Source organism: Rhinatrema bivittatum, chromosome 1 (genome assembly GCF_901001135.1).
Source record: "Rhinatrema bivittatum chromosome 1, aRhiBiv1.1, whole genome shotgun sequence".
In the NCBI taxonomy this organism is placed as follows: Eukaryota; Metazoa; Chordata; class Amphibia; order Gymnophiona; family Rhinatrematidae; genus Rhinatrema; species Rhinatrema bivittatum.
Window position 1 is genome coordinate 504,077,148 of NC_042615.1, and position 27,978 is coordinate 504,105,125.

The 27,978-nt window shown below is 46.4% G+C and overlaps 1 protein-coding gene across 3 annotated transcripts in view; it reads right to left on the bottom strand.

Annotated features, from left to right (window-relative positions):
* The window catches only part of OTUD5 (OTU deubiquitinase 5), a 260,721-nt gene that overhangs the window by 11,358 nt on the left and 221,385 nt on the right, over nucleotides 1–27,978 (bottom strand). For 2 of the 3 annotated variants that reach the window (XM_029610423.1, XM_029610412.1), the window contains exons 6-8: nucleotides 18,433–18,618; nucleotides 17,345–17,552; nucleotides 17,055–17,168 (exon numbers count right to left, since the gene is read on the bottom strand). In XM_029610423.1, the coding sequence (XP_029466283.1) occupies nucleotides 17,055–17,168; nucleotides 17,345–17,552; nucleotides 18,433–18,618 (508 nt within the window). The remainder of the gene's footprint in view (nucleotides 1–17,054; nucleotides 17,169–17,344; nucleotides 17,553–18,432; nucleotides 18,619–27,978) is intronic. The other variant, XM_029610434.1, reaches the window with a different exon arrangement.

The window sequence follows — 27,978 nt, forward strand, 5'->3', positions numbered from 1 at the left end:
GGGGCATCAGCCCTGGGTTCTGATAGCTTCGCAGGCCTTGAGGGCACCATGTGAATCGACAGTTCCACTGGCATTGAGGGAACCAGAGGCTGCGGGAGGCTGGAAGGACCCGGCAAGGGCTCGGGGAACCGTGGTCTGGGAAACCCGGGGTTGGCCGTATCTTCCTCCTCCTCGGACCCGAGAAACGGGATTGCTCCAGTGGAGGGCATCGGTGGCTGCTGGGGAACAGAGGGTCCCTCGGGCACCGGCTGCGTTGGAAGGGCACCCAGAAGAACATCCAGACCCTCCAGCAGGTGTGCTTGCATCAATGGTGGAGGCTTGGGCACCGGTATGGGGGCCGGTGGCATTGGCAGCTCGATGCTCTGGAGAGCCTTAAGCACTGCAGACTGCAACCTGCAGTCCAACTCCTCCTGGAAGTCTGGAGTGGCCAGGACTGAGGGAGAGGGACGATGTGTCACTGGCTCTTCCTCGGGTCTCCGAGGTGGCACGGTGCCCGGCACCGATGTCGGTGGGAAACGCCTCAAACTACCAGGGGCATCGGAAGATGGGGCCTCCGATGGCTGGTGTCGCTTTGGTGGTGGTCGCCAGTGCCGCTCCACGGCAACCAGTGGTGATGCTTACGGGACCTCCCTCGGTGCTCGGCCTGGTCTTTCCCCGGCACCAAGGAATTGGAAGATCCCAATGTCCTGGAGAGCGGGGAAATCATCGAGGATCTATCGCCTTCCCTGCGATCCTTAGAGGTACTGGCGAGAGGAACAGCCAGGGGAACGTATCAAGGGGCTCCCCGCGACCTCTCGGCGTCGATGGAGCTGACGCAGGAGTGGAAGGAGTAGACTTAGGTGCCCCGAAATGTTTCTCCATCTTGTCGAGGTGCGCCTGATGGCCTTTGGAAATCATCTGATCACAGACAACACCCACGGACATCGTGCAAGGCCCCCAAAGCAGAGGATACAAACCTCATGCAGATGTGTGATAGACATGGTCCGTGGGCACTGGGGACACAAACGAAAAACAGTCACACCAAAAGACCCAGCGTGCGCTCGATGACCAGTGGACTCCATGAGGTAAGAAGTAGGTAATAGACTTCAAAAGATTGGAGAAAGGGGAAAAGAGACCTACCGCCGAGGAGGGCACCAACCGCAAAGGGGGATCCAATGAGGAAAAAAACGGGGAAAACCCAAAATTCTGGAGAAAAAAACAGAAAAAGAAGGAGCTCCACGAACCACGAGGAACTGCACCGTGGAAAAGAGACTGAAGGGGGACCTCGCGTGGATGCGCAGATAGCAGCATGCTGGGCACGCTCAGTATGCTGGTCAAAGCTTCTAGAAACTTTGACAAATGTTTTCTGTACCGGGCTCCATCGGATGATGTCACCCACATGTGAGGAATACCATCCTGCTTGTCCTAGGAGAAAATGAGGTTGCCTTGCCTCTGTGCCTGGGTGACTCAGGCCTGGTCGCTGTATCTGATGTCTGACAGGGGAAGAAAGCTCCAAAAATAATTTTAACTGCTGGAATCTTAACATCTTGAAAGACATTCAGACTCATGTCTCAGTTATTCTTGTTGTATGATTTTATCATGCTTTTCAGACATACCTTTATATAGTCATCCACTGTAGCCATTTTTTGATTATATTTTTTTACAGTGCTAAAAGGTTTTCCTGTTATTTTAACTGAGAGAAAACTATAGGAAAATTGGTTCTTACCTGCTAACTTTTGTTCCTGTAGTACCACAGAGATCAGTCCAGACTCCTGGGTTTTGCCTCCTTGCCAGCAGTTGGAGACATAGAAAGTTTCACTGACATTGTACATAACCCAGCGTGTCACTTGCGGTCCCCTCAGTACTGATCTGTACCCAAGCCAAGATGACAGCAACAACCATAAATTTCTAAGCAAGCTTCTAAGCAAACTTGCTCCTCTCTCCAATGAGCTGGAAGAAGGTGAAGTTGCCCAAAAACACAACAGAAAACTTGTTTCCTAAATTTAACATAAGCAACCAGCATTGAAAACCTCCAACAACTTCACACTATATACAAAGCAACAGTACGAGCGGCAGACTCTCCCCCCCACAGTAAATGGGCGGGTCTCTGGACTGATCTGTGGTACAACGGAAACGAAAATTAGCAGGTAAGAACCAATTTTCTTTTCCCTGTACATACTCAGATCAGTCCAGACTCCTGGGATGTACCTAAGCTCCCCTTAACTCGGTTGGGACATTGAGAATTCCACTCATAGAACACTCTCACTAAAGTACACGGAAGCTGGAGCCCCAACATCCAAGCGATAATGCCTAGCAAAAGTGGACAATGACTTCCCAGTAGCCACCCAGCAAATTTCATGCAGAGACATCTGATGTGACTCAGCGAGGAAGTTGCCTGAGAATGCGTCAAGTGCACCCCTAAACTCCCCGGCAGTGGGCACCCTTTAGAAATGTAAGTCGACTTGATTGCTTCCTTCAGCCACCACACAATTGTAGCCTTAGATGACTTATTTCCCTTCTCTGAACCACTCACAGTACAAAGAGGTGATGCAATCTACAAAAAGGTGCGATCTATGGAAATCATAAGTGACCTTTCAATACCTCAATAATGCATACCTCCAATCTAAGAACCTAAGCTCTCCCACGAGGCATAGAGGAATCCAAATCCATAAAAGCTGGAAGCTCTACGGTCTAAGATGGAACGCTAGACTACCTCAGGCAGAAAAGAAGGCACTATGAATAAAGATACCCCGAATCAGACATCTTTAGGAAGGGATCTCAACATGACAGTGCCTGGACCTCTGAAATTCTCCTGGCTGAACAAACAGCAACCACAAGTCAAGTCTTTGAACCACTAAAGAGAGCTACTGTTAAACAGAACTTTTTTTCTTCTTCAAAACTTTGCCAAACTTGCAATACCTACTCCCTAGAATGGAACATAGAGCTGCTAGCAGAAAAAAAGAAAATCAGCCAAATTAATAAAGGGACCGACTAAAGAAAACAGCCACCCTGAGCCTGTAGCTGCCTCAGCAGCCTTGTGAAGGGGAAGGATCTGAACAACCAGAATTATACCCCACGGAAGAAAGGAGCGAGCGTACAAAAGGGTCACTAACCCCAGCTCGTCCACCTCGACAGACAGGGAAGGTCCCACTAGGACCCAAAAAAAACCCCTGGAAAGAAGGCTCATAAATACAAAACAGTTTCCTGACTTCAAAACTACAGGTTTTGCGCCATCTACCATCTGCCGGAGACAGAGAAATACTGAGGGACTGTAGGTGGCCCACTGTGTTATGTACAGTGTCAGTGAAACTTTCTCCATCTCCATCTGCTGGCAGGAAGGCAAAACCCAGGAGTCTGAACTGATCTGGGTACGTAGGGGAACCAGAATTTTTTTTTTTTTTTTTAGTTTTTGAGGAGACAATGCAGAAAAAGCAAAGAATTAAGAAAACTTGGGAAACTGAAGTAGAGGGAGAAGAATGCCTTGCAGATATTTGGTGCCTTCAAAATTCAGTGACTAGAGTAGTTGCCTCTTCCTAAATCTGGGCCTGCTGCTGTCTTCTGATCTGAGGTCTCCCCTTCAGTTCATGCTGGATTGGGTGTCTCCTCCCCTGAGATCTTCCTTCAATTATTCATGCAAGATTCATAGTTTGGGTGTCATAGCATGCTGCAATCTCTTCTCCTGAGATCTCTTCAGCTGTTCATATTGGATGCCATCTTCTCCCCTAAGGTCATCATCAGTTAGTTGCAGATAAACAATCATAGCAACAATCCAGTTTACCTACATCCACTTGGAGATGCTCAAATACTTCAACACACTTACTATTACTGTATGAAACAAAGTGTTTTATTTTGACATTCTTCCCCCACCAGCTATCCTGAAGGATCCCAATTCAAACCCTTGCTTTAAAAGACTGGAGGCAGCGGGCATCAAACCTATGGGCCTGGGTTTTTAGGGTCAGGAGATCCCGCAGTGGACCACAGGGATCCTGAATCACCAAGAACCCTGCAGAAAATGCTAAGTGGAGCTAAGTCAGGGAAACCTGCCTATGGAGGCTCACTATTGGACAGCATTAGGTGCGTTCCAGATAGAGGGCTATATATAATGAGCTCTAGCCGGACACACATTTACTGGTCCAAACGTTCACGCAGAGTTCACGTTGTGATATATTGTTGCCTGGCCATGTTCTTGTGTTTCCTGGTTCCTGCCCTGGTCTTAGTCCTCAGCTGCTGCCTCCTGTTCTGATCCTGGTTTTTGGTCCTTCCTGTTTCTTGCTTCTACTTGGAAAGTCCTGGCAGCCACCTGCATCCCAGGGCTCAATATGTGGGAAATGGTAGTTGCTTCAGACAGAAGACAGCGGCTCTGAACTACCCAGCCTCTCCAAGGAACATCCCTACCTGGATACTGTATCTAATCACCAGTCCCAGCGGAGTGGCAAAGATGGCTTGGACCAGCCCAAAACAGTTGTTGGGCTAAATGGAGCAGCTTTCTGCATGCTTGAAGGACCTTATGGAGGCAGCGGTCAGCTTCACGCCCTTAGATAAAGATGAAGTCCCTCCAGGGCCCTTCCACCAGTCAAGGTGAGCAACCCTGATCAGACTTGCCACTTCTGGAACCCTGATTGCCACTTCCAGAAAAGTTTGGTGGTAATAGGGACAAATTGCGGAGGTTCTTGCATTAATGCAAGTTATAGTTTTGCCCACAGCCGCACTTGTGTCTGTCGGACTCATTTAAGGTGGGTTTTATGATTAGCCTGCTCACAAAAAAGGCCCTGACATGGGTAACACCATTTCTGGAGTGAGATGATCCAGTCCTGAACCAGACTCATTCATGGCTGACCTCTCCCAGGCTTTCAGTGATCCAGATCATGTTCAGTTGGTGGAAATAAGATCTTGGGGCTCAGTCAGGGCCGGTACAGCGTAACACAGTACACCATGGAGTTTAACCAATTAGCAAATGATTTGAATTGGAATGAAATGGTCCTGCGTGCTTACTTCTGCTGGAGTTTAGGGGCCCACATCAAGGTTAAATTGGCCTGACTAGAATCCCCCGCCAACCTAGAAACCTTGCTTGCTTTATGCACAAGAATCAAGAGATGCTTAGGAGAGTGAAGCCAAGATAAAGAAAGAGTTAAAAAACATGAGAGTCAGGTGAGCCCCACCAACAGATTGCTAATCTCTGAGGAGCCTATGCTGGTTGATGGCATGAAATGCTACCTCTCTGAGGAAGAAAAGGAGCAGAGCCATCAAGAGGGTTTGTGCTTCTATTGTGGTCTCTCAGGACGTTTTTGAAAATTCTGCCACAGCAGACCTCAGATTCAGGGTCAACCCCAGCAGGGAAAGAGACTCCTGGCCCCAGTATAAATACTGCTCTGGGGACATGTCTCTGTCATGTTACTAGTTCAGTCAAAAATTTCTTGAGAAATAAGAGAACACCCATTTTAGCCTTGATTGACTCTGGAACATCTGTTTGGTTTTTTTTTTACCTCATGTTTGTTCAGCAACACCAGGTCCCCATACAAGAAAAGGTGTTAAACATCATGGTAGAGAACATCAATGGCTCACTCTTATCAGGGCCTGTAACAACAGAGACTGAATCTCTTGTTTTAACTAGAAAACATGACCACCAGGAAACTTGTTTCTGACCTCATCAGAAGGCAACATTTCTGGGTCATTCTCAGACCTCCATTGTGGAAGGACATGAGCAGCACATCAATTGAAAGATCATAAGATTTGCCTTACTGAGTCAGACCAACGGTCCATCAAGTCTAGTATCCTTTTTCCCAACAGTGGCCAATTCAGGTCACAAGCACTTGGCGGGATCCCAAAAGGTAAAAAAAGTCCATGCTGCTTATTCCAGGGATAAGCAGTGGATCTCCCAAAGTCCATCTTAATAATGGTTTATGGACTTTTCCTCCAGAAAGTGTCCCAAAACTTTTCAAACCAGTGCAGTTGATGCTTTCATCAACATATTGCCAGCAGAATTGCATACCTAATAAGGAAGCAGGTTCCAAAAAGGAAAATCTGGGCAATCTGTGTTGTCTGGCACTTGAAGATGGGATTGAAAAATTGCCAGAAAAGTATGCAGCCTACCCAGATTTCTTTAATAAAAAGAGAACTGACAGTCTCCCCCCCGCAAAGACCATACGATTGCCCTATAAATTTACTACTGGGGCAGAAATTTATTTTGGAAGAATCTATTCTTTATCAGAGCCAGAACTGAAGGCCCTCCTGGAATACTTAAACATCTGCAGAAAGGATTTATTCAACATTCGAATTCACCAGCAGGGGTACCCATCTTCTTTGTACCAAGGAAAGATGGTTCTCTCTGGCCTATTAGGCCTTGATTGCTGTAACTATTAGTAACTGCTGCCCCCTGCCACTTATTAACAAACTGCTGGAATACGTTCAAGTGACTCAAATATTCACTAAACAATTTGAGGACAGCATATAATCTTGTCCGGATTAGGGATGGAGATGAATGGAAGATAGCGCTTTGAACACCCTATGGCCATTTAAATACCAAGTAATTCTGTCTGGATTAAGAAAAGCTCCTGCTATTTTTCAAAACCTAGTGCATCTGAATGTAGTTATATATCCGGATGACATCTTAATATTTTCCAAAGATCCAGCAGAGCATGACCTGTGGGTCTGTCAGGTCCTGGACCATCTCCAGAAATACAAATTGTATGCCAAGTTCGAGAAATGTGAATTCAACAAGCGATCAGTGGAGTTCCTGGGCCACAATTTCTTCTGAAGGAATGCAAATGGACCCCAGTAAGATCAGCACAGTGGCCCAAATAGCGTGTCCTGAAAAACACTTCCTGGGGTTTGTGAACTTTAACCAATATTTTATCCTGGGTTTCTTCAAATTGGTGGTTCCACTATCAGAGGTTGTTAAGAAGGGGACTTTCGGTTATGGCAAATGTCTGATGTCCCCTTGCTGAATTAGCTGATTATATTAAACGCTGCACTGTTCTTACCCGCTGGTGGGATCACTTTCCTCATTTGGTGTTTTTGGAAACCCTTGCTAGCTAAGTGGTGGAACTTGCACAAGTATGAGTGTTAAAATCATTCATTGTACCTGAAGACTGGAGGATAGCTAATGTAACCCCAATATTTAAAAAGGGCTCCAGGGGCGATCTGGGAAACTACAGACCAGTTAGCCTGACTTCAGTGCCAGGAAAAATAGTGGAAAGTGTTCTAAATATCAAAATCACAGAACATATAGAAAGACATGGTTTAATGGAACAAAGTCAGCATGGCTTTACCGGAGGCAAGTCTTGCCTCACAAATCTGCTTCACTTTTTTAAAGGAGTTAATAAACATGTGGATAAAGGTGAACTGGTAGATGTAGTGTACTTTGATTTTCAGAAGGCGTTTGACAAAGTTCCTCATGAGAGGCTTCTAGGAAAAGTAAAAAGTCTTGGGATGGGTGGCGATGTCCTTTCGTGGATTACAAACTGGCTAAAAGACAGGAAACAGAGCGTAGGATTAAATGGACAATTTTCTCAGTGGAAGGGAGTGGGCAGTGGAGTGCCTCAGAGATCTATATTGGGACCCTTACTTTTCAATATATTTATAGATGATCTGGAAAGAAATATGACGAGTGAGATAATCAAATTTGCAGATGATACAAAATTGTTCAGAGCAGTTAAATCACAAGCAGACTGTGATAAATTGCAGGAAGACCTTGTGAGACTGGAAAATTGGGCATCCAAATGGCAGATGAAATTTAATGTGGATAAGTGCAAGATGATGCATATAGGGAAAAATAACCCATGCTAAAGTTACACAATGTTAGGTTCCATATTAGGTGCTACCACCCAAGAAAGAGATCTAGGCGTCATAGTGGATAACACATTGAAATAGTCAGTTCAGTGTGCTGCGGCAGTCAAAAAAAGCAAACAGAATGTTGAGAATTATTAGAAAGGGAATGGTGAATAAAACGGAAAATGTCATAATGCCTTTGTATCGCTCCATGGTGAGACCGCACCTTGAATACTGTGTACAATTCTGGTCGCCGCATCTCAAAAAAAGATATAATTGCGATGGAGAAGGTACAGAGAAGGGCGACCAAAATGATAAGGGGAATGGAACAGCTCCCCTATGAGGAAAGACTAAAGAGGTTAGGACTTTTCAGCTTGGAGAAGAGACGGCTGAGGAGGGATATGATAGAGGGTGTTTAAAATCATGAGAGGTCTAGAACAGGTAGATGTGAATCGGTTATTTACTCTTTCAGATAATAGAAAGACTAGGAGGCACTCCATGAAGTTAGCATGTGGCACATTTAAAACTAACTGGAGAAAGTTCTTTTTCACAACACACAATTAAACTCTGGAATTTGTTGCCAGAGGATGTGGTTAGTGCAGTTAGTGTAGTAGCTGTGTTTAAAAAAGGATTGGATAAGTTCTTGGAGGAGAAGTCCATTACCTGCTATTAAGTTGACTTAGAAAATAGCCACTGCTATTAATAACAACAGTAACATGGAATAGACTTAGTTTTTGGGTACTTGCCAGGTTATTATGGCCTGGATTGCCACTGATGGAAACAGGATGCTGGGCTTGAGGGACCCTTGGTCTAACCCAGTATGGCATGTACTTATGTTCTTAAACAGAAAGGCTGGTGAACTGCAGAAGGCAGAGGAGAGAGGGTCTTGGTCACTATCTCGTTGGAAGTGGTACAGCAGATTTCAAATAGCGTCTTGCTTGCACTCAATAAAAGACTCATTAAATTACAAGAAGGGGACTTCTTTGAAGTGGATTCATGAGCAGCAACTGACATTTGATCATCTGAATCTGAAGACCACCTTTATGAAGGCCCTGATCAGCGTACACTCTAACCCACAGCAGCCATTTATAGTGGAGACTGATGCGTCTAGGGTGGCTATCAGGGTTATACTATCTCAAAGGAGGAGACCCAAAGACCTCCTCCATCCATGTGCATTCTACTCCCATAAGCTTACAGTTGCAGAGAAGAGCTATTATATCTACAATAAGGAACTCTTGGCTATAAAATCTGTCTTTGAGAAATGGCATCACCTTCTGGAAGGGACTTCACCAAATCCAGGTTTTCACAGATCATAAACATTTAGAATGCCTACAAATCATGCACAACATGAATTCCAGGCAAACTCGATGGTCTCTTTTCCCAGTTCAATTTCGTATTAATGTATCATCCAGGCTCCATGAACAGTAAGGCAAATGCTTTGTCGTGGAGGGAAGGGAAAGAATCTGCAGAACTGGAAGCTCCCACCACAATTGTCCAACCTGAAAACTTCATCTTCAGAACCAGCAATTCTGATCTGATGAGGTAATATGTGGAAACCTGTAGCAAGACCGAGTTGGCACAGGCCCAACTGAAGGAACTTGAAAATGGAGAAAAGGATACTGTATGGAGCCAGAAAGAAACCTTCCTGTTTAGAAAGAATTGACTATCTACCCAAGGGCACTTCATATTTGGAAGTCTGTCGAAGCTGCCATGATTCCCCATTGGCAGACCATCCTGGCTGCCACAAAACTAAGGAACTAATTGCCCATGAATTCTGGTGGCTGGGATGAAGCTGAGATATAGCAAAGTATGTAATCTCTTGTGATATATTTGCCTAGAACAAGATACCATGTCATCGTCCTCATGGATTACTCTTGCCATTACAGCATCCTCAAAGACTGTGGAAATGGGTATGAATAGACTTCATTAACTGATTTGCCAACTTCACAAGAGAAAACCATGATTCTGATGTGGTGGATTCATTTAGCAAGATGTCCCATTTAATAGCCACTACAGGTCTTCCCTCTTCCTGTGATACAGCAGATGGAGAAATTACTACTTACCTGATAATTTCCTTTTCTTTAGTACAAACAAGTGGATCCAGAACCAGTGGATTATGCACCTCTACCAGCAGTTGGAGACAGAGCTGCAAAAGCCAACTGTGGACAAACTAACAAAAACTTGATTAACAATCACTCCAGTACTCAGCCAATAGGAAATCCCTGACCTCAGACAAGGAGTGCAATAACACAAGTCTAGGGACTGGATTAACACTTACCAGCACTCCCTGGAACACATAGCCACGCATGAGGACCATAGCACAACTATTTGGCAGCCAAGGGCAGGAAGGTGGATCCACCTGTCTGTAATAATTATCAGGAAAGTAGTAATTTCTCCTTCTTAGTGTTCAGACAGTTGGATCCAGAACCAGTGGGATGAACCAAAGCTACTCCCAAACAGGGTGGGAGGCTGCCCGCAATCCAGTCAAAACTGCACGTGCAAAGGTTGTGTCCTCCCAGGCCTGCATATCCAGGCGATAATGCCTGGAAAAGGTGTGTAAAGAGGACCATGTTGCAGCTCGGCAAATGTCAATGGGAGGCAACAAACTAACCTCCACCCATGACACTGCCTGAGCCCTAGTGGAATGAGCCCGAACCTGACTAGGCAACAGCTGCCCAGCATCCACATACGCAGCCGTGACTACCTCCTTAATCCAGCTCTCTGTTTACTTCCATCATGGAGAATAAACAGGCAATCCATTTTCTTGAGAGGTTTAAAAACCTTTAAATACCTCAAGATATACCTCCTGACATCCAAGGGTCATAACAGGTGATATTCCTCAGCATCTCTTTCCCTGGCCAGAGACGGCAGGGAAATGGACTGATTCAAGTGAAAATCCAAGACCACTTTCGGCAAAAAGGAAGGAACAGTATGCAGATGTATAGCCCCCGGAGTCACTCGTAGAAACGGATCCCAGTAAGACAAGGCCTGTAGTTCGGATACTCGACGTGCAGAATAAATTGCCACAAGAAACACAGTTTTCAAGGTCAGTAACCTCAAGGAAAGGTTGTGCATTGGTCAAAAAGTAGGGCCCGCTAAAAAATTCAAAACTAGATTAAGACTCCACAAGGGCATCAGTAACCACAAAGGAGAATGAAGATACTTCACTCCTTTCAAGAAATGGGCTACATCTGGATGAGCTGACAAGGATACACCATTCACCTGATCTTGGAAACAAGCTAGAGCCGCCACATGTACCTTTAATGAATTACGGGTCAACCCTTTACTCAATCCATCCTGCAAAAATTCCAAAATGAGCAGGATCTTAACCGAATGAGGAAGAACCCTCAATCTTCACAGCAAGCCTCAAACACTCGCCAAACCCGCACATAGGCTAAGGAAATGGAGAACCTTCTCACTCGTAGCAATGTTGCAATCACTGCAGTAGAATATCCACGCTTCAGCAATCAAGTGAGATCTTCATAAAGAAGAGGTCCCTGCTGAGGCAGATCCTGTGCGCCAGAAACCGGAGGGGAGAATCCACGAGGAGCCTTTGCAAATCTGCATACCACGGCCTCCTGGGCCAATCTGGTGCCACCAGAAGCACCATCCCCCCTGTGACTCTCGATCTTCCGAATCATTCTACCCAACATGGGCCACGGGGGAAAGGCATCCAGCAGCTTGCCTTCCGGCCACTCCAGCACGAGGGCATCGATGCTCAAGAACTTTGGATCTCTCCTGCACGTTTGCATTGCAAGAAGTCGCCAGCCTTCTTTGATAATTCCCATTCTCCTGGATCCAGACTGTCTGCTAAGAAAGCTGGCTCTTACACATTGTCTTTTCCTGCAATGTGTGAGGCTGAGATCTCCTGAAGATGCACTTCCGCCCATTCCATAAGTTGGGCTATTTCCTGCAACACTTGCTGGCTCTTGGCTCCTCCCTGCCGATTGATGTAAGCCAGGATTGTTGCATTGTCCGACATTATCTGGACCACTCGACCCTGCAGACGGTCATCAAATTGCAAGGGCCTCCAGCCAATTGATGCTCCAGAGAGACTCTGCTGCACTCCAGTGCTCTTGCACTGTCAAGCTCCTGACAGTGAGCTCCCCCCCCCCGGAGGCTCGCATCTGTCGTGAGTACTAGCCAGTCTGGTAATCTTAGAGAAACCCCCTTTCTTAGATGATCCACTTTTAACCACCATTGCAGGTGAGTGCAGACCTCCATCGATAGGTGAAGCCGAATTGAATAGTCCTGAGACTGTGGGATCCAACGAAACAGCAGAATATGCTGAAAAGGACAATATGTGCCCTCGACCACGGTACCACCTCCAGGGGTTGCTGCCTTCAATCTGAGCACCTGTAGACAGGACCACACTGTCGGGCATATTGGGTTCGTCAATAGACGCACCTGTGCCATCAGCTTCTGAATATGGCCCTCTGGCAGGAACACCCTACCCTGTTTCATGTCGAACCGAACTGAGATACTCTAGTGACTGTGATGGCTGAAGATTGCTCTTTGCCAAGTTCACCAACCAACCTAGCTCCTGCAACAAAGAGATCATCTTGTATGAAACCTAGAGGCTCTCTTCCAGACTCTTGGCCTGAATCAGCTAGTTGTCCAAGTACCAGTGTACCAGGATCGTGTCCTTTCTCAACTCCGCCACCACTACCGCCATAACCTTGGAAAAAGTTCTGAGTGTGATAGCCAAACCAAAAGGTAGCACTTGAAACTGATAAAACGGCAAAACACAAAAATCACTGATGCTCTAGCTGGATGGGAATATGCAGGTATGCCTCGGACAAATCCAGAGACATCAGAAATTCCCCCAACTGTATTGCCATTATTACTGAGCACAAGGTTTTCATGAGGAAATTAGTCACACACAAATGACAGTTGACCCCCTTGAGATCCAGGATGGGGCGGAAAAGAGCACTCCCTTCTTGGGCACAACGAAATAAATGGAATATCAGCCCGCATTTTCTTGAGACATGAGCACTGGAACCACAGCCCGCAGACTGAGGAGTTTTGACAACGAATACTCCACTACCTGTCTCTTCTGTGGAGAGTTGCAGGGAGACACCATGAACACGTCCTGAGGAACACGGCAAAACTCCAGCGCATAGCCATCTCGTATCACCTCCAGAACCCACTGGTCTGACGTGATTTTGACCCACCTCCAATAAAAGAGAGAGAGACGACCCTCTATCTCCTGTTCCCAGGGGTAGGTCGGCACACCTTCATTGGGAGACTCGGGGGGGCTCCACTACTCGAGACTGTGCCCCCTCTGGACTCCCTGGGATGAAAGGACTGAGTCCTACCCAAAGGTCAAACCCTCTGAAAGGCCTCTTCTCTGTAGTCTCGAAAATGTTTGGATCCCCTAGTACAACCTCTCACACTGAAGGAGCATGGCATCTGTTTCTTATCTTCTGGCAACAGAGGAACCTGGGACTGACCCTACTTATTGGCTATTTTCTCCAGCTCATTCCCAAACAAGAGTGAGCCTTTAAAGGGCAACTTCATCAGGTTAGACTTGGAGGTTACATCGGTTCTCAGCTATAATTGATGCCTAGATGCTATTACTGAAAATACCCTCTGGCCGAAGTGCGGACTAAATCACAGCCTGCATCTGCCAAAAAGGTGGCTGCTAGTTCCATCACTGCCCTGGAATTCACAACAGATTCATCGACTTCCTGAGAGAGAAGTAAACAAGAGCGAGCAACCAGGGAAGAACAGGAAGCTATATGCAAATTCATTGTCATTGCTTCAGAGGCTTGCTTAAAGGATAACCTCAATTCTCCTATCCTGTGCATCCTTCAAGGCTGCTCCCCCTTCTATGGGAATAGTCGTCTGCATGGTAATGGCAAACACAAGTTCATCCACTTTTGGAAAGCGCAACTGCTCTCTCACAGTTGGATCCAGGGGGTATTTACGTCCCTTCCAAGACTAGTCCCCCTTTGAAATTAGCTTCCGGGGTGCCCCATTCAAGATCAATCAATTCTAGAATGGCCTTCAAAACAGGGAAGAAACATGAGGCTTAAAAAAAAAAATGGAATCTTTCTTTGGCTCAGTCATGGATTCAGTCCCAGGTACTCCCAGCATCTTCAATGTCTGGGAAATCAGAGCCGGTAACTCATCTTTATGAAAGAACTGCAACATAATTCTAAATGGCTCCATTCCTGGAGGAATTTCCCCATCTTCCAGGGAGTAAAGATCGGCTTCATCATCCGTGCCATCTAGGTCCCTATCGGGCAGACCAGCAGCAGTCCTAGGCATACTCCAACACTTACCTGCAGCACTAGGCGTGCAGGATTTTGCTGCCTGCGATTGACCTGTTAAGATTGGCTGGGGTCAAAGACTACATCTGAAGAAAAGACTGCAGTCCCTGAAAAAATTCTACCCAAGAAAAGGCAGAGGGATCCATTCTAAAACCAGGGGGCATCTGTCCTGTGACCAATGAACTACCCTCCCCTGCTGACGAACCAGTTAGGGGAGCTCCAAAGTCAGGTGATCCTTCTGGCAGCTCTTTTCTCAGTCCCGTATCAGGCTCAGAAGAACCGGGCTTAGTAAAATTAGATGAAGGCAATTCCCCCTGAGCCTCCAACAGCGCTGACACAAGTTAGAGGGAACGCCAGGCTGAGATGCTGGAATATGACAAGCAGCACAGAGGGTAAGGCACTTAGATTTCTTTGCTATAGGCACCATCAGTCTGCCAGTACGCTCTAACAGGCATCTGAGAAGTGTGCGTTCAGCTGCATCCAAACTTTAGGCGTTCAACACTGTGCCTTGATGAGTATTCCAAAAACTGAGCTCCGATGAGGCCGCTCAATTGTGCGTGGAGATAAGAGTGTGCATGTGAATGCCCAGATAGAATCCCCTAACCAACTGGATGCCCAACCAGGCGCCCAACTAGGCATCCATTTAAGGTGCCTGACTGGATGCACAGCCAGACACACTAGCACGAACCGACGGAACTGAAGAGGACAGCCTAATATGCAGGAAAAAGCATACAAAACGCTACCATGGCCTATCACGTGGTGAACAAGAGAAACCTGAGAGCGAGGCCTAGCCAAAAGGCTGCTCAAGTCCCCTAAGCTCCCCCGGAGGTGGGAGCGAACGTTGGATCTGCATGCTGAGCATGGAGAGCGGAGGGAGGAGGAATCCCTACAAAACTGCCCTTCTATTTTTTTTTTTTTTTTTTTTACTCCTTACCTGAGCTCAGCCCATCCCGCCCAAGTACAGAGTTAGTCTCCAGCTGCAGGGGGAGAGGGCATATACCTTCACTGCCATGCTTGGCTTTCTGCTGGTTTTTTTTGTGTTTTTTTTTAACAGCTAAGTTTACATCGGCTGGAAATCAGCTATCAGACCAAGGTCCTCATCTGAGGGAGGGGATCCAAAGATATCACCTTCAGGAATTCTCGACTGAGGGAGGGACCGTAAGGTATAACCATAGGAGAGCGAGGCAAATAAATTTCCTTCTTCTTTTCTCCTTTTAAAACTTTAAGTAATCCCCAGTAGGGAGATGCAAGTCCACCATCTGCTGGAGATGGAGGATACTAGCAGACTGATGTCAGTGCAGGGGTATATAGACAGTGACATTAGCTTTGCTCCATCTCCTGGGAGACATGCATAACCCACTGGCTCTGGATCCACCTGTCTGAATGCTAAGAAACTGCTAGTTTGAGAAGTAGTATGTCTGCATGGTCTGCCATTGCATACTGTCTCCAACCGAGGCTCACAGTTTGTTACATGCTCCTGGTGAGAGATTACGAAACTTCTAAATGTTCAACTCCATTTGTCATCAATATATCACCCGCAATTCAATGAGGAAACAGAATGGCTACTCTGGAGCAGTATCTTTGCGGATCCTACAATTTTCATCAGATGAGCTGGGCCCAGTTATCCCCTATAGCAGAATTTACATATCATAACTCTGAGCGCTCAGCAACTAAATCTTCTCCATTCTTTGCAAGCTATATCTTGGCAGTCCAGGCTCCCCGCAGCAGCACAGTGGGTAAATGCCTTAACGGAGGTACACATGCCAAGTCCAACGTGAATCGATTAAAGAGATGCAGAAGAAATTTGCGGTTAGGCGACACCAAGAAGCCCCACAGTTCACAATAGAGAACAAGGTATGGGTCTCCTCAAAGCACATAATGAGCAAAAGACCCTCAAAGTAAATTTGAGCAGAACTTTATGGGACCATTCCTGATTCAAGAGCAAATAAATTCAGTGACATTCAGGATTCAACTTCCAACCAATTTCATCCAGTGTTCCAGGTGGCCTTTCTGAAGCTAATCCCTTTTCAGGAAGATCTCCTCTTCTCCAGCATCAGTCACAGTGAAAAGGCACCAAGAATTCATTCTCCACTAGATTGAGGAAACTTGCATTATTTGGTGAACTGGAAAAGGTACAACCCTGAGGACCACAGCTGGGAAATGGCTCACAATGTCCATGTCAAAGAACTGGTGGCCAAATTTTACCAGGAACATCCAGAAAATCCAAGACTGAGAGCCCAAGTATGGGCTATTGGGAGGAGGGGTATTCTGTCAGGGGCAGCAGAGATCAAACCTGTGGCCTTGGCTGTTCAAGGCCAGGGGACCCTGCAGAGGAGTCACAGGGACTCTGATTCACCAAGACCCCTTCAGAAAATACTAAGAAAAGAAAAGTTAGGGAAATTCGCTTCCGAGGCACCCTATTGGACCAGCATTAGGTGTGTTCCAAATAGAGGACTGTATATAAGGAGCTCTAGCTTGACAAACCTTTGCTGGTCCAACAGTTCATACAGTTCATTCTGTGATATACTGTTGCCTGGCCATGTTCCTGCATTTCCTGGTTTCTGCTCTGGTCCTGGGTCCTTGGCTACACTCCTCCCTCTTGCTCTGGTCCTGGTCTTTGGTCCTTCTTGGTTCCTACTTCCACCTGGGAAGACCTGGCAGCTGCCTGCACCTAAGGGCTCAACCTGTGGGGAACAGTGGCTGCTTCAGGCAGAAGACAGCAGCTCTGGACCATTCAGCCTCTCCAAGGGACATCCCTGCCTAGACACTGTACCTATTCTCTGTCCCCAGCAGAGAGGGCCATAACAGAGAGTTTAATTAAGATTTTTGTTCAACTGCTGTCTAACCTGCTCAGTTTAATTATTTTTTTACTGCAGGGTGAGAACAGAATACATAGCTCAGCCTGTACTTTTTCTAATTCTATTGTAATGGAAGCATCTCTGTGAACTTTGTTTTCCACTGCAGCAAACTTTCATCAATGTGTGGCCATGAATAGGGAGAAAAAGGTATCAGGAATGGATGGAAAACACTCACCAAAGGCGGTGGGAGACATTTGTTGCATGATTGCTCGGCACTCCAGGGTGGGGTACAGTGACACTAAAGGGGAGGTGGCTCGGTCGCCCCCAGCTGATGACTGACTGCTTGTCCCTGTCAAAGCAGAAAAGCTCAACGTTAGAAGCTCTCCCTAAGCATTTCTACAAATGGAGTTCCCACACACCAAAAATGAGAAGTTGGACAGAAGCTCCTTAGTGATTTATAGTGGAGAAATCAATACAGTAGTATCTGTACTGGTGTTGCATATCACTGGATAGGGTGGGACTCACCTGGGGCACATGGGGAAGGCGGTTTGGTGAGTACAAGAGCAGCTGCTATCCCCGGGGATGGGGGCTTGACACTTAGCTCGCTGTGCAGGTCAGGATGCTCTGGGGAAGCAGCCAAGCTCCTCTGCCGTGGGGAACGGCCGCTCCATTCCTCAGGGCCACCAGCTGATGCCGCTGTGGCCGAGCTGCAGGTGGCACTGGCTTTCCTTGGCTGTGCAAGGAACAAAATGAAAAGGAAAGATCTTTTAAGTGTTTTCTGCAATTTTGATGGTGCTGAAGGCACTGCTATACTTGAGACCCAAAGGAACCCATTGAAAAAAACTGCAGGATGGAGGTATCAAGCTAAACTCTCCTGTACACATGACCACCCTATTTTAGTTAGAGGATCCCATGGCCACGTGAACACTATCACAAGCCTACAGTGGGGGCTGAAAATGGCAACATTTATGAGTATTTTTAAACATATTTTGCTCCTTACAATACATAATGTAACAATATACTAAGATAGTGTGTCAGCACCCACTCAACACTGTATGATTCTCAGAGGGCCCAGCCCAGTGGCAGTGTTGTGCATTGCTATGCGGAAGGCCTGGGGTTGATTCACAGGCTTGCTAGGGCTGGGTATGCTGCAGAGGTAGCATTCATAGTCCCAGTCATTAAGCAATGGTGACACCTATTGTCTGATTTAAGGTCAATTGCAGGGTTCTGAAAGGAGTCCTGGTGCATGGCCCTGGCCAAGGACTGCTGCTAAGATGACTAGGCTAGGTGAATTGGTAGGGAATACGAAATGGGGGAAAAAATCCCCAGGAGGTTGCAAATGAAGGCTTATGGTTCTGGATCCCAGGCACAATTCTGAATGAGCAAGAAGCGCTGCCCACTATCTTCTTCCCAAAGAGTAAGTCAAAGATCCCCTAACATATGAAAAACTGCAGCTGATGATGTACTGGGTTAGATAGGCTGCATGTTATATTGTGCTTGCTAGCTCTGAAGATCTTCAATATACATAGGGAGAGCTCTTCTCATCATAAGAACCCTCTGGTAACAAACGGTACAGGCCTGCTTGGTGACAGTCATGTGTGATTCTTCATTACCTGTCTGGCTTGCTTTTCCTGATCCCGCAGCCATTGGAGGTAGGATTCGCGGGCCACCTGCTCCTCAATGGCTTCATTAGTGGCCTCCCAATCTGTGGCCCGCTTCTTGTCTTCCAGCATTTGCTGTTCGATCCAGGACTCCTCTGAGGTTTTGATGGCATTCTTCATCAAGGACTGGTCTGCATACTACAGTGGAAAAATATGAGGGGGGAGAAGGGGGAGAGAGAGAACACTTTTTAGATCAAAGCATGCTGTTAGGATTATTATGTTTATATATTTGTTTTACAGCTAAACTCCAAATCATTTAACAATTTTTATTAAAAGTACATATTGCCTGCAATGTGTGGCTTTCTGAGCAAGGGTCCATTTGTTGCTATGATTAGATGAGCAGCAGCACAGCATCCTCATCCATTGCCACTCTGCAATAACTGAGTGAAAAAAGTGATATGTAACCAGAGCTTAATTTGTAGACAAAAAGAAAGTGGAACTGTGCCCTGGTGAGATGGGTAGGGCCAGGGCCAGGTGTGACCTGTGCAAAGGGACGGCATTAGGGCTGAATGTGAACTCTCTCTCTCTCACACATGTACCTGAACACATGCTTCATACTCATGCTCGATGAGAACCAGACAGCTGGGAGTTGGGGATGCAAGATTACTGGGTTACGAGGAGAATGCAGAAAGAATGGGACTCTTTCCCTCTAATTCCCTCCTCCTCTCTGCCCTGGTGATCTTAATCCTCCATCCCCATCCCCAGGCCCCCCCACCGTGTGATCCTAAAGCCCCCAATCTAACCCTCTGTTCTTGGTGATCCTCGAGTCCCTCTTCTCCCTGGAAAATTACCCTCTCACTTACATCTCATCCCACATTCCCTCATTCACTCTCTTGGCCCTTTCACCCTTACTAGCATGGTCACCAGCAGCAGAGGTGGCAGGACCTAGGATGATGGCATGATAAGTATGTCAGAAGCAATGGAACTGATAGACATTCATCCTGTATCTTTTTTTTTTTTTTTTACCTTGGCTGTTGTCCCTTATAGTCTCCTAAATTGTGCTGGGATATGGCACAAAAATGAAAGCCATGTGACTTTCCCATGTCTCAGGGTAAACAGCTCCAACATACACTGTTCTTATCTGCTTCCTCCAAGGGCTGGGGGTCATAAATAATCCACACAACTATTGGATCTATTCTGTTTCTGCGGGGAAGCCAGAATTGATATACATTTCCGTCTCTGCTCTGCTTTCTAGGGTCCCAGAAAAAAGGTGGCAGAATGCAATTCTAGGTTGTTTTGCCAGAAATTAAGCCCTTGGTAATGAATACAAAAAGGGGTTGAATTAGCATAGTTTGAAAGCTTTGAGCAGTAGGGCCATTCATCAAGGCCAGAGTTGAAGCCTTGACAACAGGCAGTATTTATTTAAAATTATTTATATACCGTCTAACAATAAAATATTGATTACATTACAGCTTATGAGTTTCAAACTTGTGCTAATTCAAACCCTTTTAGAGTCTTTTCTTTGCTCTGTAGTGTCTGCTTCATTATACACATAGTAAACTTTGGGATAGCTAGATCTTAGTTGCACCAAACCCTTTCCCCCTTCTATTCCTTGCAATACAGGAGGGGAGGGGGCTGGAGCTGAGTGCAGAGTAGTAGTTCTTTTCTTTGTGTGCCCCAGGTTCATCCCCTCCTCTTCTCTTCCCTACAGGCTGCCTGGAGAATACCAATGCTGCTGCTCTGACTCTTAAGCCTGAAAAAGTGCAGGAACTGCATTCCTGCCCGTTCCCTCCACAGATTAAGCCCTGTGTGCAACCAATAAATTGAGAAAAATGTGAGATGGGCGTTACAGAGCAGACAAACACATAGGCAGCGCCTGAAGGTCTCAGTTTTGCATAGTGACTCACTAAAGTCATCACATTTTGCAGCAACATCTTTGAGGGACTCCCAAAGTTTTCAAAAACAAGAGAAGGCATTGCTGTGTAATAACAAAACCCTTGATCTGCCACCTGCCAAGTAAGCATGTGGGGGTGGGTGGAGGAATCAAAAAGTTTCCAGGCACTGTAGAAAGGGGGTTTCCTTCATAGCAAGCTGAGCTGTTCTTTAGCCTGGGACCTGAAATTATCAGCTGCAATGCAGCAAAGGAAAGGCCACGTACCAAACACCAGCTGTGAAGTACTGCCAAAGCACTCTCTGGTCCAGTGGTTCTCAACCTTTTTTCCATGGGACAAACCTGACAGATAATGCTTACATGCACGACACACTGAACATTTGACCATCACGGGGCTAAATGTAAACATATACTCTGCATCTACAGGAATCTGCACCCCCACCTCCCCCTGTTTCCAAACATGCAGAGCAGATAAAGGATATTTCAAATACAACTCACCATATAAAAAAGATATTCTGATTCTGATGTTATCTCAGTAACAGAAACACAAACTCCCTTATTACCAGCACACATTGTAAAATAAAAAACCTGAAAAAAAAAAAAACCCAAAAAACCCCCAGCACGTGTAGCATACCATAGCAATACTAACTCCAAGAACTCAAAAAGCAATAATAGCCCTACCTATGAAAAGGCAGCTGTACACAACCAGTGCATGTCCTGTTAAGAATATGAGAATGCAGCAAATAAGACTGATACAAATCCCTACCTACTAATAAAATACCTTACCCCTCAGACACACATACAGATCTGACCTTCACCAAATACAGAATAAAAGACCACAAATTACAAATGTGGAGACAAAAACTGGAATAGAAACCTTAAAAAGCCTCTCTGCATGCAGTGCAAATCTGGAGCACTAGAAACAGAAATACATATCCTCCCTCACTAAGCAAAATACAGAGAGAGAAGAAATGCACATTCTCTTGCACCTCATCATCATCCTTCACTTTTCCCAATTACTCCCTTTCAATCGTCCGCTCACATTCACATTCCAGCATTCCCAACCCCCACATCCTCTTCCCTGTGCTCCTTCCCTCTTCTGCTTGACTCTCCCTACCCCATTCATCCCATTTCCCTCATTGCCCAGCTATCCTGACCCCCTGCTTCCCACCCGTTCCTGCTCAGTAGCCCCCATACTCTCTTCTCCTTTACACCTCTATCTGCCCAGCATCCCTAACCTCCTTCCCCCCACCCTGCACAGGGTGAAGAGATATTCAGCAGCATCACTCCCAGGCTCAGTAGGGGAAGATAAAGTTTGTGTCCCATCAGCCCCAGATCAGCAGGAGCTGGCAATGTCTCGCTCTGATCTACGTGAAAGAGGAAACAGCCTCCCACTGGGCCAGAAAGAAGAGAAAGAAGTGAGAGCAGCCTCCCATCAGGCCTAATGTAAGAGAAGTCAACCAATTCCCACCGGGACTGATAACGAGATGCAGCCTTCTGCTGGCCCTGCGACACAGCTCCCAGGATCTTGTGACACACCAGTGTGTACCAACACACCTGTTAAGAACCACTGCTCTGGTCTAATTCTAATCACCAGTGGAAGTCTAAGAAGGTTAAACATGTTTGACAAATGGCTTTAGTCAGTCACAAAACTCAGGAAAGAAAATCATTACACAACAGATTTCTACTGAAGTAGAAGGTGTGATATTCTAGACAACCTTAGTCAACCCCCCTACGCATGCCTTTTCAAAAGGTGCCAATTTTGCCCACTTCTGTGTCATCCTTCCCCCCACCCATTGAAGCACTCACCAAATTTGAAAAATGGAAAAGTCTTACCTCCCCACAAACGGGCCGATACAGTACAGTGCGCGCTCCAACGCTTTCTGGCCCAGTGGGAGGCTGTTTCCTCTTTCACATAGATCAGAGCGAGACATTGCCAGCTCCTGCTGATCTGGGGCTGATGGGACACAAACTTTATCTTCCCCTACTGAGCCTGAGAGCGCACTGTTAACCTGTCATTGGACGCGCTTTTTCGACGCACTAGCGTTACCCCTTATTCAGTAAGGGGCTGAAAATGCGCGTCCAATCCCCCGAACCTAATAGCACCCGCAACATGCTAATGCATGTTGATGGCCCTATTAGGTATTCCCTCGCGATTCAGAAAACAAAATGTGCAGCCAAGCTGCACATTTTGCTTTCAGAAATTAGCGCCTACCCAAAGGTAGGCGCTAATTTCTTCAGGCACCGGGAAAGTGCACAGAAAAGCAGTAAAAACTGCTTTTCTGTGCACCCTCCAACTTAATATCATGGCGATATTAAGTCGGAGGTCCCGAAGGATAAAAAAAAATAAAAACAAAACAACAAAAAAAAATTTGAAGTCAGCCCGTGGATGTTGGATCGAAAATCGGATGCTCAATTTTGCCAGCATCCGGTTTCCGAGCCTGTGGCTGTCAGTGGGCTCGAGAACAGACGTTGGCAAAATTGAGCGTCGGCTGTCAAACCCGCTGATAGCCGCCGCTCCGGTCCAAAAGGAGGTGCTAGGGACGCGCTAGAGTCCCTAGTGCCTCCTTTTGCCTGTTTTTACCGCCGGGCCTCATTTAAATACAGAATCGCATGCTCAGGAGAGTGGGCATTCGCCCACTCTCCCGCGTTTTTACTGTATCAGCCCGAAAGTTTGGTAGAGCAAGGTCCATTCATTTCAGTTATTGGAGAGGGCAGGAGAACGCACCTCTTTACAAAAAATTGCCAACTTTGACCCTTCCATGCCCCCCCCAAATTAATCTCCAACTTTGAAAGTGGAAAAGTCAGATGTCACCTTAAAGACCTATCTCCACACAGTCTGACACAGCTAGATCTAGTCATCCCAGAGTTATTAGGTGTATACACACAGGTACATACAACCACAAACTGTAACATACACATACAAACATTGTACTACTACTTAACATTTCTATAGCCTATTTGATATATGCAGCACTGTACAAACACAAGCTTACAATCTAATCAAGACCATCTCATAAGGTTAAAAAACATACCAGATACATAAAGCACACTGAACAGAAAGCAAGTCACTGCATATTTTTTTTATAATTATCTTTTTATTGACTTCAAAACAAGACAGAGACAATCCAGTAAACAGTTGAAAGAAGTCAGAACAAAATGTACAATTTAGAACCCCTTGCCCTCAATGTCAAAAAGCAATATGATCACTGCATATTTATGTGAAAAGCAGAATACATCAATACAGGGCCTGGATTCTTTGACAAACTGGTTACTAGCAGAAACAGACTGCAGTTTTAGACTGCCACAAACTTCCCGTCTTGCCCCTTTAAAGTGAGGGAGATGCTGGGAGGCAGAGGAAACTAGGTATCTTTGGGGTAGCTGCTAGAGTGACTGATTGTATAAAAGGACTGTTCTAACATATCTCCTTATAGTGAGGAGTTCAATTTAACAGATGCTGCAATGAGAATCAGATGCTTAACCTACATAAGGTCACGACTGCTCCTCCACCCATTTCACATTGCTTTGGTACATCTTGTACCCCAGTTCAGCAATAGCTATTTGTTCTTTTCTAGAGTGTCAGTACAAGACTGGAAATATCGAGCTGCTAGGATAGCTGGCAAGGGGCCTAGGCAGAGCTCAAAGGAATAACAGACAGGCAGTGTCACCTACCCAGAGGAACAGTACTGGTGCCAGGTGACAAGCCCAAATTGTTACAATAGTAAACTTTGTCTCTCTGACACGCAGGTCAGGAAAGAATCTGGCAGCCTGCTTGGGGAGGGGCGTGTCCCGCAAATCATAGTGGTCTCAGCATCTCAGAGAAACACACAAAGTCTGAGCACATTAAGGCTCTCTTGTGTCACAACAATGGCAAGTTCTCTTCCTCTGCAGAGTTCCAGCTGGCACCGCCTCATCACATGCAGCTACCTTACACCTAAAGATTTAGAGGTTACCTCAAGTTATAGGGTCACTCTGTGAGAAGTCCCGACTCTATGAAAAAACATGCCCTTCAGCCTGCTGTAACCTCCACTTTGCGTTAGCTTTTTAAAACAAGATACAAACCAATTCTTCTTGGGAGGGCATAGGCCCTATTCTAGACTGCATCGTACAAATATAATTTCTTTTAGATAAAAGCATCACCCTATTTTGATCTTGGACCACGCCATGGTTTGATTGTATTAAGTTTTCCTAGCCCAGACTTTGATTTAGGAATAGGCCAACTGCTTAGGGCACCAAATATCCAGGCCAAAGAAGAGCCTGCTTCCACTTGTTTTAGGGCAGTGTACTGGCACAGCTTCAAATGGATGCCAGCATGGCACTCTGCCTATGAGTGCCAAAATCTGAAATCTAGCCCTGACCTAGCCTCTCTAGTGAGGACAATCAGCAGTAAAAAGTGTACACTAATCTTTTCTTAAAGCTTCCAGAGGTGAATAAAGAAATACAAAATGTGCGAGATTTAATCATATGCAATATTAATAAGGAAGCCTCAATAAATACCTTCTAGGATGCTAGAAAGGCAGTTATTGGGAAAAGTGTTGAAAAAATTGTTTCTAAAGGAAAGAGAAACATAAGGAAGTAGAGGATCTACCATACAAGTGGAGGAGCTTCAACAAAAAAAAATGGGAGTGCAAAAGTATAGTAAATGTTGCTTACCTGTAACAGGTGTTCTCACAGGACAAGCAGGATAGTAGTCCTCACATATGGGTGAGTACCGAGCTGAGGATGTCCAAACATGCACCAAATGTACCCAAAGGCATGCAACAAGCACAACAACTGGGGTGGAATTTGGTAGAGGGCATCCTGAAACCTAACGGGCAGGTGAAAGGGTGTTGGTACATCAAGTTGTGAAAAGGTTTCGCAAGACAGACTGGCCGAAGATGGAATCTTGTCTTCCGGCCTTGTCTAAGCAATAATGGGCTGTAAAGGTATGGAGAGAACTCCAGGTAACAGCCCTACAAATATCAGGAAGCGGCACCGAACAAAGGTGCACTACAGAAGTTGCCATGGCCCTGACCGAGTGTGCTTTAACACGGTCTTGAAGCGGAATGCCTGCTTGTTGATAGCAAAAGGATATGCAGTCCCCTAACCAGGAGGAGAGAGTCTGCTTACCCACAGGCTGCCCCAATTTGATGGAATGGAAAGAGACAAACAATTGAGAGCTTTTCCTGTGGGCAGCTGTACGGTCTAGATAGAAGGCTAGAGCCCATTTGCAGTCAAGGGTATGCAGAGCCTGTTCTCCTGGATTGGAGTGAGGCCTGGGAAAGAAGATAGGTAGTATAATGGATTGATTGAGATGAAACTCCAATACTACCTTAGGTAAGAACTTAGGGTGAGTGCGGAGTACTGCCCAGTCCTGCAGAAGTTTAGTGTAAGGCGGATAGGTAACTAGGGCCTGTAACTCACTAACTCTGCGAGCAGATGTTATTGCCAAAAGAAAAATCACTTTCCATGTGAGATAGCGAAGATCACAGGATTGGAGAGGCTCGAATGGTGGTTTCATGAGCCGACCTAAAACCAGATTGAGGTCCCAAGAAGGGGCCGGAGGGCGTAGTGGAGGCTTGAGGTGAAGCAAGCCTTTCAGAAAACGTGTTACAAGGGGTTGTACTGAAATAGGAACATCCAACACCTTTATGGAAGGCGGCTACCGCACTGACATGCATTCTGATGGAGGAAGTTTTTTGACCTGATTCTGACAAATGCCAGAGATAGTCTAGAAACTTCGTGGTGGAACAGGTAAAGGGATCAAGTGATTGAGAAGAACACCATGACTTAAACCTGTTCCATTTGTAGAAGTAAGACTTTCTCGTGGAAGGCTTCCGTGAAGCAATCAGGATACGGGAAACTGGCTCCGAAAGGTTAAGTGGCTGAAGAATTAACCTTTCAACATCCAGGCCGCCAGGGACAAAACTTGAAGATTGGGGTGTCGTAGGCACCCGCCGTTCTGAGTGATCAGAAGCGGGTCCATTCCCAAGGGAATGTGCCCGCGAATGGAGAAATCCTGAAGTATTGGATACCACACTTGGCGAGGCCAGTGAGGTGCTATCAGGATCATGCATCCTTTGTCCTGACGTAACTTCACGAGAGTCTTCGAGTGAAATGGAAGTGGAGGGAATGCATATAGGAGACCGGTTGCCCATGAGAGGGAGAACGCATCTCTTGGCTGAGAGTGTTGGCTGCGAGTGAGAGAGCAAAGTCTCTACTTTGCGGTTTTGAGGTGACGCAAAGAGGTCTATGCGAGGATGACCCCAACATTGGAATATTGTGTCTGCTACTGAGGAGTTGAGGGACCACTCATGTGGATGGAAAGCGCAACTTAGGTTGTCCGCCAACACATTGTCCACTCCCGGCAAATAGTGGCCCTGAGGTACATCGAGTGGGAGAGGGCCTCCGCCCATATCTGCTCAGCTTCCTGACACAGTAGGAAGGAGCCCGTCCCTCCCTGTTTGTTGATGTACCACATGGCCACCTGATTGTCCGTCTGAATCAGGATGACCGGATTGGAAAGGCGATCCTGAAACACCCTGAGAGCATATCTGATTGCTCGAAGCTCCAGGAAATTGATTTGGTGTCTGGCTTCCTCTGGAGACCAAGTTCCTTGTGTTTGCAAATCGGCCACATGGGCTCCCCAGCCGAGGTTGGAAGCATCGGTAGTGAGAATTATTTGAGGGTCTGGAGCATGGAAGGGCAGGCCCTGGAGGAGAATGACCTGATTTTGCCACCAAACTAGAGACTGACTGAGTGAGTCGGTGATGTGGACAGTGGTTGATAGAGGTTGGACGGACTGAGTCCATTGTGACCTTAGAGTCCACTGCATGACTCTCATGGTCAAGCGGGTCATTGGGGTAACCTGTACTGAGGACGCCATGTGTCCCAGTAGGATGAGAAAGTGGCGTGCAGTCGTGCGTTGCTGAGACTGTAGGTGGTGTGCGAGGGAGATGAGAGTGAGAGCTCGCTGTTGAGGCAGAAAAGCCTTTGTCTGCAAGGTTTCCAAATCTGCCCCTATGAATGATAAAGTTTGAGATGGGACTAAGCAGGATTTTGCGTAGTTGACGAGAAATCCTAGCGAAATCAGTGTGTAAAGTAAGACGGAGGGATGACAGAGCAGTTTGCTGAGTGGGAGCCCTGATCAACCAATCGTCTAAATAGGGGTAGACGTCAACACCTTGAGTCCTGAGGAAGGCTGCTACTACTACGAGGCACTTGGTGAAGACTCGTGGTGCAGATGCCAGGCCGAATGGTAGCACTTGGTACTGATAGTGGTTGTGGCCTACTAGAAATCTTAGGAACCTGCGATGAGATGGATTTATCGCAATGTGTGTGTATGCATCTTGGAGATCAAGAGAGCAGAGCCAGTCTCCTCTTTGCAAAAGAGGAAGGAGGGAACCCAAGGTTACCATCTTGAACTTTTCTCATTGGAGGTACTTGTTGAGGGTACGTAGGTCCAGAATTGGACGAACGCCTCCCGATTCTTTGGGGATGAGAAAGTACCGGGAATAGGATCCTAGGCCTTGTTGAGAGTAAGGTACTGGTTCTATTGCTCTGGACTGAAGGAGGAGGGAGACCTCCTGCTCCAGGAGTAGTGAGTGGTCGGATGCTCTCCACGACGGTAGAGGTGGTGAGTCCGGTGGAATGGAGAGAAAGTTCAGGCGATAACCTTGAGAGATTAT